Source organism: Crocuta crocuta, unplaced genomic scaffold (assembly GCF_008692635.1).
Source record: "Crocuta crocuta isolate KB4526 unplaced genomic scaffold, BGI_CrCroc_1.0 scaffold312, whole genome shotgun sequence".
Classification (NCBI taxonomy): Eukaryota; Metazoa; Chordata; class Mammalia; order Carnivora; family Hyaenidae; genus Crocuta; species Crocuta crocuta.
Genome location: NW_027527378.1, coordinates 418,344 through 430,203, shown reverse-complemented (window position 1 = coordinate 430,203; position 11,860 = coordinate 418,344). Strand labels below are relative to the sequence as shown.

The 11,860-nt window shown below is 43.0% G+C and overlaps 1 protein-coding gene across 1 annotated transcript in view; it reads right to left on the bottom strand.

Moving 5' to 3' along the window:
• The window catches only part of PPEF1 (protein phosphatase with EF-hand domain 1), a 111,630-nt gene that overhangs the window by 71,063 nt on the left and 28,707 nt on the right, over positions 1–11,860 (bottom strand). The window contains exon 4 of the mRNA XM_077769107.1: positions 3,473–3,703. Coding sequence (XP_077625233.1) covers positions 3,473–3,703 — 231 coding nt within the window. The remainder of the gene's footprint in view (positions 1–3,472; positions 3,704–11,860) is intronic.

Genomic DNA, 11,860 nt, shown 5'->3' with positions numbered 1-11,860 from the left:
TAAACCTGGTGGAAAATACCAACCTAGAGATCACAGAAGCTCAGCAAACCCCACACAGGGTAAATATAAATGAACCCTCATCAAGGCACATTATAGTTAAAATCCTATTTTCCAATGTTACGTAGGTTAGTTTATTTCTTCGCCACCTCCGTCGGGTGATTTTGGTATTTGTTTGTAATCAGTGAAATGCATTTGTCACTGTATGCGTTCTATTTTGGTACATTCCGAGGAGTGTCACTCTCCCCTCAGTCTTCTACCCAACGCTCCCATTCTCTCTCCCCTATTCCCACCCATCCACTCATCCCCTGTAGGTAAACACTGTCATTAGTTTCTGGTTCATCCTATAGGTTTCTCCTGTATTTATTTTTGCACAAATACACACACACACACACACACCTTGATATCAGGCAAAGACTTCTCACACAAGATGCAGAGAGCACTAACCATAAAGAGAAAAAGAAATTGTACCACATTAAAATCAAGAATGTCTGTTAGCCTCCAAAGACAGTATTTAAAGGCTGGGGAGATAAAAGGCAAAGACTAGGAGAAAATATGTGCAATATGTTTTTCTGACAAAGATTCCTAGTCTTATATTTAGAACACTCAGGTACTCTTAAAAAATGGTAAGAAAAAAGCAGCTAACCCAATAGAAAGATGGAAGGAGACCTGAACAGGCACTTCACCAAACAGGATGTTCACATGGCCAATAAATATACAAAAAGGCACAGAATTTTGCTGCTCACCAAGGAGACACAAATTGAAGCAGAAATGTGATACTACTACATACCTGGCTGAATGGCCAAAATGAAAAGGACGGACAACTTCAAGTGTTGAAGAGAATGGAGAGCAACTGGACCTTTCATGCACTGGTGGCACTATAACTTGGTACAATAATTTTAGAAGACGGTTTGCCAGTATCTCATAAAGCTGAACATACACACACCCTGGAACCTAAAACTTCCCCTCCCGGGTACCTGTACATCTTTATCACGGAGCCCAGTGCAGCAGACCTCATCGTATCTGTGTCCCTTTACAGTAGAATGCTCCTAACCCTGTGAGTCTGTGGCTGCCCTTGTGACTTGCTTTGACCAACAGAATATGGCAGAACTGATTTTGTGTGAGTTCCAAAGAATATGCCTTAAATGGCCTTGTAGATTCCACCTTAGTCCTCCTGGGATCCAGCTACTGTGTAAAGAAGTCTGGGATATCCTGCTAGACAGAGAGAAGTGAGGTACCTAAGTTCAGAGCCAACACCAAAGTCCCAGCCACGTGAGTAAGACCATCTTGATCTCCCTGTGCAGCCCAGCTAGGTTGAGTGAGCCCGAGGGACACCACTTGGAACAAAGACAAGTCATCGCCACTGACCCCCGTTCAAATGCCTGATCCACAGAATCACAAGGAGTAGAGTGGCTGCTGTTTTTAAGCCACTAAATTTGGGGGTGGTTTGTTATGCAGCAATAGAGAACTGAAAATGAGTATAGAGCAAGAGAGGATGGTCTACGTGTTCACCAAAAAGGATATGCACAAGAATGTGTGCAGCAGTACCATTTAAATTACCCGACTGCAAACAACCCAAATGTCCATATGCAACAGAATGGATCAATGTTGGCATATTCATAAAATGGAGTAGTATTCAGCCACGAGAATGACCACACTGCAACAGCGTGGGTGACTCTCACAAATACAACGGTGAGTGAAAGACAGACTCAACATCATGTGCTTTCATTTAGATAGTGAAGTTCAAAAACCAGCCAAACGGATGTAGGATATAGAAGCCAGGAATACGATGGGGGAGTTGAGAAGGGACTGGACAGAGGAGAGGTTTCTGTGGCTCCGAAAATGTTTTCTTTCTTCTGGGTGCCTGTTTACTTTGAAAAAAAAAAAAGTACTGAGTCATATACTTATGATTTGGGTACTTTCCATGTAGATTAGACTTCAAGAAAAGTTTATATAAGAAGATTAAAACAATGTCCCCTTCTTTGATAAAAATTTTTAAATCACCTGCAAAATTTTTTTTACATNCCATCTGTGGCCCTAAATCTCCATCAGCGATTCCAACACACAGCCCAGATCCAAATAGTAGGTCATTAGCAAAAAGAGTGCTGTTTCATTTCATCATCCTTACATTTCCTCTCAGAACTCTTTTGCCAAAGAACATGAAGCACAAACAACTGCCTTCAAATTGCAATTATCTAAAAGAAAGAAAATGGCAAAATACCCACTTCCGCCCACTCCCCACTCCTCAGGTTTGGCTGTTCTACCATTTAGAAAGCTTCTACGGATCATTAAATGCTTTAATTAGTTTCATACATATGCGCTCAGCTCAAGGCATGCCATTAAAACACTATTCTTTCGCCACTGTGAAGGATGCTTGCTGGATGATTTAAAAGAAGCTCTTACATGCCATATACTTTTAATTAGAACAAAAAAAAAAAAAAGGACCCAGATTAAAGAAAAGTGAGTTTTTAAGTCTAGCATCTATCTTGAAGACAACAACAGGCATCTTGATTCACAGAAGAAACGCATGCCTTGGGAATAACTATAATTTTAAAATCATTTTGAACCATCTCTACATTGCCTGTCCCTGAAATGATTTCCTTAGTCATTCCAGAAGGACTAAATAAATGATAAAGAGACAGAGAGACAGACAGCTGGCTATGCGGCAAACAGACAACCGTGTTCCATCCACCATTTCCCCCCAGATTCATTTCATGACATCCTCAAGATATTTTGATCTCTCGGCACAAAAATTTTGTGGATAAAAAATAAGCTCCTCTTTACTGAGCTACTTTCTGTACATCAGTAGATTGTGGTTCAGAGAAGGTGTTCCATGAATTAATATCGAATGAAATCTAATCCAGCTTTTTCAGAGTGAAAAAAAGTGGTCAATTTAGTTAAGTCAACAATAATCAGCAAAAAGAGGCACGTGGCCTGATTTCACCAGCGGTTTGGGGTCGCAAAGGTAAGACAGGTGGGCATCTTTTTAATTTCTTCGACTTCTCCCATCTTCAGAGTTGACATCGCTTGATGAGGANGCAGGTGCTGCACCTCCCCCAGAGACACACAGGGTGTCACATATCCTCCCTCCTTTTTATTGTTAAAAATGTACTTTTTTTCTACCAATAAGCATTAATGCTGGGTTTATACATCATTTTCACAAGCTCGAAAAAGGCCTTCCTCACCCATCTAGATTTTCTTCTAGAACTCTCACAGGTTTGTTCTCAGGAAATTTTTCCGTTTTTTAACTCCTTAAAGTTATCTTTTCCTTCATAAAGCAACAATTTGACTTCCTATTGGGGCACATACCCAAGAACCGAATAAGACCATTTTTCATTAGGTAACTAGACATCTGGCAGCCTTCTTCAACATGTAAACTTCAGAACTGCAAAACGCCATCCTCTTCCGAAATCACACCCTCTCTCAACAGCTAGTTCCCAGGCAGCGTCACTACATCCTCTCTTAAAGCCTTCACCAAGGTTCCTCAGCTTAAAACGGACCCGAACGTTCATTTTTTCAATTATGAGGAGTGAAGAGAAGCATTTTACCAAAAGAAGAGACGAGCTTGCAAAACAGACCTGCAACTGGCCTTGTTCATCAGCATATTCGATGGACTGGAAGATGGTGAGGGCGTAGCGCTGTCTGGCCTTCAGTCGAGCGCTGTAACCTCGGTACCAGTTCTGGATGACCAGAGCGGCTTTCAGCACTGCGGACCCATAGGACGTGAAAGTTAGAGAAAACCACTTACTATGCAGCTATGGGACTGGGGAAGTAGGTATTCCGGGAAAAAAGGAGTCCACCTGGATTTCTAAGTTCTAAGAACATCAAAACTACAAAGAAATTTACCTTTATATTTTTTGTAAAATGTCCTCAAGTCTCAAATACTCAGAGAACATTGATGGCATAGCCACTGTTGGTAGAGTTTGGGGGGCAAGAAGGCGTGAATGTGAATCCCGGCTCTGCTAATGACTGCTTGTGTGACTTTGATAAGTTATTAAAACTCTCAAAGCCTCAGTTTCCTCATCTGTAGAATGGGGAAAATAACAGCGCCTACCTCTGGCACTATGTAGGCAGATGAAGTCCATGTATGCCCTATGAAGTACCAATTCCATTCTTTCCTACGTGCCCCCAAGCAGTCCTCACACAGCCCAAAAGGAAGACACATGGAGCTGCAGTGCTTCTTTGTTTGTGGCAGTAGGGAGTTTGACACCAGTGCAGACTGGCTGTCCCCTGCCAGGAAGGAGAACGTGTAACTGTGGTGGGACTCTGAGGCCACAGCTCGAAGCAATAGACTAAGTAAACCCACAGCAACATGGCTGGGTCTTAAAAACATAGTGCTTCCAGTTAGAACAGTTATTAAAAAGTTAAAGGCAATGAAATATAACATGATATCATTTTATATAAATTTAAAATACATATACACAAAACCAAAATATACATTTCATAAGAATATATACGAAGGAAAAGACATTAAATAAATAGATTGGTTATTTATGGGAAGGGGAGTGAATGAGCACGGGGTACATGGGTAAAAAGGAACGAGCAAATTAATTAGCTAACATAAGAAAGGGTTTTGCACAGACCAGTGATGGCAATGTACAATGAATTGAAAAGTATAATTTGCTCCAGCTTCCGTACCTGAGATTTAATTGATAAAAGACACCTGGATAAGTGAACACATCTCCCTCCTTCACAGAGTTACAATAAGGATGAAATGAGATACTACAGGTGAAGAGTTTAGCCCATGCCTGGTTCATAAATGGCTCAACAAACGGCTACGACAGGGATAAGCATTGTCGTGTTCGTGGATTATTCAGGCACACTGACTCTCTTCTGGGGCTCTGAGCCTTTGAACCACCCTGTAGCTTCATAGCTTTGAAGAAAGCGATCAGGTGAGAGATAATGAGATTTAAAATATAGTCTCTTATGCCTTCCTCAAGTTTTAGAGTGAAGAGCAATCAACGCCAGCTGGCTTCTTTTATTCATGTTATAATTTTTCCCAGTTAGCACATAAAAATTAAGAGTTGACTATAACAAGAACAATTTGAATTCTAAAAGCAGGATTCTAGCCTCCAGAGCCAGTGTCTCCGGCTCAATACTGCTGTTCTACACTAGATATACTCGTCATCTGAGGGTATTCATTTATGAGTTTCTCCAAGGCTCTCTGGTTCCAGAGACACTCATTTCATTACTCAGCTTCCAGAAGACCCCAGGAAGTAGACATAAGGTCAAGTTTCATGATCTTTATACGGTAAAACCACAGGGAGAAGAAATAGAGTGACTTGTTCAATATGATAAAGCAAATGATTGGGAGGCTGAAAATCTCGAGAGCCCAGGCTCACCTGAAAGGTCAGTTCTATGGGACAGTCACTGTCATGACCAACCAACCCTCCCCTCAGGGGCTCTCTCTGTTCATCAAGTCCGATGGAACTGTCCAGGGCTATTTACTGAACTGACTGAGGGCCAGGCAATGGATTCTTTTTTTTTAATTTTTTTTTTGTTTTTATTATTCATTTTTGATAGAGAGAGACACACAGCATGAGCAGAGGAGGGGCAGAGAGAGAGGGAGACACAGAATCCAAAGCAGGCTCCAAGCTCTGAGCTGTCAGCACAGAGCCCAGTGTGGGCTTCAAACCCACAAACTGGGAGATCATGACCTGAGCTGAAGCCAGATGCTTAACAGACTGAGCCACCCAGGTGCCCCAGGCAATGGATTCTTTTCCGAAGTCCTCACCACACTGTGAAGCTGAGAGAGACTAGCCAGTAAGTGGAAATGAACAGCAAGGGATTGAACCCAGGTCTCACTGATCTGTAGCCCACGCTCTTAACCTCCATAGAGCTATTGACCTTCTTCTGTGTCTCAGTTTCTTCATCTGCACAGTGATGTAGGAGAATAAATGATCACTCAAATCTCTTCTACTTAGGATTAGCACCACCAATAAGAAATAACCATGCTTATCATTTCTATAATCAATAATGGAACAGAGCAACTACCGTATGTTAAGGGCCTACTATAAGACATTTAGTCCCCACAAGTATCTCTCTGTTACACATAAGGAAACTTCAAGTTCAGAGAGGCACGTATCCTGTTTCAAATCACTTATTTAGTACAGACTGAGGTCTTCTGAGTCCAAACTATGGGCTCTCTCCACTATAGCCAGTTACTACATTCCCTAATCTATTTGGACCTTTCCTTCCTTTGAATAAGAATTGCCACTGTTCATTGAATGCCTACTATGTACCTGACACTAAGCTAGACATACACTACCACTTCCACTCCTCTTCCAGGAAACAGGTGATCCAAGCCCCCTGTGCTGTCTCTGCCTTGCTTCTGCCCAGTCCCTTGCTGGGATCCCACCCCACTCCCCAGGGAGGGAGTTACTGTTTTATTTAATAAGCACACAGTATTTTCATGGGCTGTATTTACTCGTAGGAGTAGGAGGTAGACAGCAATGCTCAGTTCCCTGACTCTTGCATTTCTTCTTCTGCTCCAAAGGCATTAAACTCAGCCACTCCCCACCCCCTTCCTGGCTTGAAGACCCACCATCCTTGTTTCTGCCTGCATTCCTGTGCCTGCGCCCCTGCATATGGGTACGAATGCCACTTACGAAGCTATCACATGTCAGCTGTCACCCCACACTTCTCTAGTCCGCTCCCTGATGCTGAGGCTGAGACTTCGCGGGCCACATTTCTGATCGGGCCTGGTGTTACCTGTTTGGGGGAGGTGGTGAGACTGGAAAAGGAAACCAGAGACACACTCCTTCCTGTCTGCTGCCGGGTCCTGTTAGTGTAACCTAGCAACGGCTCTCTACGCTGCACCCCCATTCTCCACCCCCCCTACAGTTTCTCCTTATAGTTGCACTTGGGTCCAGTCTGCAGTTACCCAGCACTTGCAAAACCAGCCTCACAGCAGCCCCTCAGAGACACCAGTGCCAGATGGGCAGCCCCAATTCTCAAAGGCTTGAGTTTCCATTCTGCGGGATCCCCCCTCTGAGCTTCTACATGTTACTAATTCCCATCTCTCCACTTTCTTTCTCAGCCCTAGAGATGGTAACTTCCCTGTAGTTGCTACCTCTGTATACCTTAGAGTTCTTTCAGGGAACTTTCAGTTACCTAGGGACAACTCGACACCCAATTGACAGTTCTTTAAGTTCACCTCTCTCATCAGATCACTCTGTGGTTTCTGCCTCCTGACTAGGCCCAGCCAATGAGCCCGCCCGGTCTCACCAGGTGGGAAAAGCAGGCTCAGCTTAGGCCTCAAGCATCCAACTTCCTGGACAATCAGCTCAGGCCCTTACCCGAATCCCACATGGGGGTTTTGAGTACCTCGGCAGTGGCTAGTGAAAGTGGCCCTGATCCACATCCTGCTACACTCCCCTGGCCCTCAGTGTGCCCAGTGCCCTCTCTGGCACAGNAACCCTGCGTGCAGAGTTGAAGATCTGTGTCGTCCAGTTCTGAACTCACTGGGCAGCTGACATCCGCTTCTGGGCCTGCTGCTTCATCACGTGACAGGGCCTGTCTTCCCTGTCACATTAATTCCATGCAGGGAAAAACCAAAATTAAAGCTATTGCCATATGTGTCCCAAGAGCCTTCTATTTTCATTTCTAGAAGGAAGCAACAGCATAGGTTTAGCAAGTTACCTGGCCAATTTTCTGTGGCCAGCACAGATGGATTCTCTATTGCCAAGCTGGGTTTTTTTGGGTTTTGTTTTCTAATAGCTTCTTCCCTTTGGTGGCAATCATCATAGTAGTTTGCAAGAAATTAAATATCCACGTAGGAGACCAATGAATAAGACAAATAAAAATTCAGACCATTTGTTTTGTAGCAGACACTGTGCTTGGTGCTTTATGTAGATCATTTCATTTCATTTGACTTAATCCTCCCAACAATCCTATGAAGTGTCATTATCCTTACTTAACAGATAAGAAAACTGAGGCTCAGAAATAACTTGTTTGGGGTCACATCACTTGTCATTGGGAGAAAACAGAGTCAAATCCAGATCTCTGTAATTCCAGAAACCGGGCTTTTAACCATTATGTGGTACAAACAGGGTGGCATTTGGATTCAGCCATTAAAAAATGAGACAGTATGTAGAAGAGTATCTCCCTTCTCCCTTCCCTCCCTCACATTCTCTACGCTTTTTACCTGTTCTATTGTTCTCCATAGCGCGTCTTACCATCTGACATTCTACATAATCATATGGCTATGTGTTGACTGTCTATCTTACCCTGCTGGCTAAGCTACGTGAGAATAGGGACTTCATTTTGTTCACTGCTATATCCCCAGCACCTGGGGAAAGACCTGGCAATGGATATTTGTCGAACAAATGAATGAATACCTTCTAGGGATGTTATAACAATAGTATATTCATAATGTATAATAATGTACTAGTAATTTGTTCCTACAGTTATTCATAATATACTAATTAATTAATTGATTAATATAAAATGCTTAGCACATTGCNAAAGGTGGGAGAGGTGCTTGGATGGCTCAGTTAGCTAAGCGTCCGACCCATGTCGGACTCTGTGCTGACAGCTCAGAGCCTGGAGCCTGCTTCAGATCCTGTGTCTCCTCACTCTCTGACCCTCCCCCTTTCATGCTCTCTCTCTCTCTCAAAATAAATAAACATTTAAAAAATTTTTAAGTAAGGTGGGATTAACAGATAATAATTATCTCTCTCCAGGCTAACAACTTCTAGTGCCTCCCCAAACTTCCTAACTATACATAAATTTATTAAAAATTTCACCAACTACTGTGGACAAACAGGCTAGCATCTCAGAACCCAAGAGTCGGGAGCAGGAAGAGCTGTGTCAGCCAGGATCCACAGCGCTCACTCGTTTATAGAGAGCACAGCCTTGGCTCAGAGACCACCTTCTCAGGGAGGCCTTCCCTGACCACTCTTTTCAAAATGGCACCCCGCTGCTCATTCCTTATTTTCTCACCCTGACACTTCTCACTATCTGCTATAGCATGTATGTTACTCGGTTGTTACTGTCTGTCTCCTTCCACTAGAATGTAATCTCTGTCCGGGCTGGGGTGATAGTCCGCTGGGTTAGCTGCTACCTCCCCTGAGTCTGGAACAGTCCCTAGATTATAGTAGACGCTCAATAAATATATGCTGAATGAATGAAATTACTCTTCAGTTACCACTTTCTGTCTTGTGTTTCTCTTCGTGCTGACTGGTAGAGTCTTATCTTTGGCTTGTTTTTTAAATAAGAGTTTGTTTGACAGACAGTTCTTTAAACCAGAGCCTTATATTCAGAACAGTAAGGCATTTAAAGACTCTGCTTCTGAAATTCTGCTGGCAGAGGCCTCCTGAGGATGCACCATGATGAGCAAATATTTAATGTAACTTTAAGGGGCCTGACATCCAGTCAGGGAGAGAGGCGCAAGTGTGACAGAACTCATTAAAATGAATTCAAATGAACTAGAAGGAGAATGAACCAACTAGCAGCAAAAGGCTTTAAACAAGGGGGAAAAACATGTTACCTCAGCTCTTCAAAGCGTGATGAGACTACAGTCTGGCTCAACTCTGGGACCACAATTTTCTTTGTTATTCTTGTTTACAACTATTCTGTATCTGCCACCTGCTAGAGTGTGTGGCTGTCACAGCAAGACTTCTAACTTCACTGGAAAAATGGCTCAAAGCACATGCCCAGTGGACCTGAGACGCTCACAGTCTGCTCCTTGGGCAGCAAGCAAGACAAGAACCCTGTGAGGCTCGCTCATCCGCCATCCCTGCCAAGCATTCTTGTCCCTGCAGAGCGTGTGTCTTTTTTTTCCAAATGTTTATTTTTGAGAGAGAGAAAGAGAGGGAGTTCAAGCAGGGGGAAGGGCAGAGAGAGAGGGAGACACAGAATCTGAAGCAGGCTCCAGGCTCTGAGCTGTCAGCACAGAGCCCGATGCTGGGCTTGAACTCACCAACCGTGAGGTCATGACCTGAGCTGAAGCCAGACGCTTAACTAACTGAGCCACCCAGGCGCCCCTGGAAAACAATATTCTTAAGAAAGAAATGAAAGTAAAGCATGAGGCCCAGTCTCCAAACACTGACAGGTATTTAAACAAAACTCTCACTTTCCCTAAATGACAAAAGAGATAATAATTTTATCATTCTTGGAAACCTCTGGTGTTCCGGTCAGAGGAGGGCAAGAACTAGAGGTCATTTCTTTGGACTTTTTATTTATTCATGTACTCACTCACCCAGCAACTCATCCACACGGGATAATAAAAATACCTTTTGAATTTGTAATCTGGAGACTTCCGTTTTGGTTCTGACTCAAGCAGGTGCCAACTGTGTAACTTTGAACAAATTGTTTACCCTCTCTGGTCCTCAGTCTCTCAAATGAACAATGAGAACTTGGAATTATGTGATCTCTAAGATCCTCTCCAGTTATAAAATATTCTAATTCATCTTTCCGTGTTTTTGAGGCCACAGCTGCAGCCTACCTACTACTGCACATTGCAAAGCTGAAACTAACTCAAGGACAAAACAGGACATGTACATGTGAACAATCAACTTAGAAGCTTCTGGACAAAGAAGACAAATTCTAAAGCCTCCTAAAACAACAACAAAACAACTGAATTATCCCTATAGAAAAATCCAAGTCAAGTCATTAACACCCTTGGCATTCCCATCAAGGAACTGTAGCAAAGTTTGCTAGCAAGTAGTCTAAGAACATTAAAAATTTCACCCATTATTTCTTTTAAATTGCCTAAAGTATGATTACTGTGTATGGTCTGTTAACTGGCTCAAGCGACGGCCAATAGAAGATGGAAAGAGATGGATAGGGAAGAAAGTGAAGACAAGAGTGGGCTGGGATACAGAGACATGTGGGAAGGGGCTAAGGTCTGGAGGTTTCAGTGAAGATCAAGAGATTGGAAAATGTGATAATCAGAAAGTCTACAGAGGCAGAACTGATGCGGGGGGCCACAGGGGCCAGGAAATGCACGTGAGCATCTCAAGTAGAGCGAAGAAGGGGATACTGGAGGTTAGAAGGGAAAGGAACTGAGACACCAGTGCATTTGGGGTTGTCCAAGTTTACAGTGAAGCTATTCAAGATGATGCCAGGACATGGCTCATGGAGTCTGCAATGAATGGAGAAGGTAGAAGAAGGAAGATCTAATAAATGGCATTCCCAAAGGGCAGAACCTTAGGCTGCAGCCACCACACACTTAGCAAATATATCTCAGGTTGCACAGGACTGGGATTTTTTTTTACGTTTATTTCTTTATTTTGAGCGAGAGAACAAGCAGAGGAGGGGCAGAGAGAGAGGGAGAGAGAGAGAATCCCAAGCAGGCTCCACGCTGACAGTACCCTGATGTGGGGCTCTCAAACCCACAAACCCGTGAGATCATGACCTGAACCAAAATCAAGAGTCAGACACTGAGCTGACTGAGCCACCCCGGTGCCCCAGGACTGGAATATTCTTAGCTTCTTATTTTGAAACAATTTCAAACATATGGGGAAAGGTAAGAATAATACAATTATTAATATTTTGTCACATATGCATTCTCCTCCTCTCTCTTGTGTCCCCTCTCTTCACACATACGTATCATTTCTTTAGTCTCCTTTATTCTAGAACAATTTCTTAGCCTTTCTTTCTTTGTAATGACACTGAAATTTTTGAAGAGGACAGGCTAGTTATTTAAAAGATCCCTCAATTTGGATCTGTTATTTCCTCATGATTAGATTCAGGTTATATATTTTGGCAGGAATAAGTGATGAGTCTTCCTCAGGTATGTTACATCAGAAGGCACATGATGTTTATTTGTCTTATTAGTGATATGAATTTAGATTACTTGGTTAAACCGGAGGAAGGTAAAAGGGCCCACAGCAACCACCACCTGGCTGAAAGCAAACAG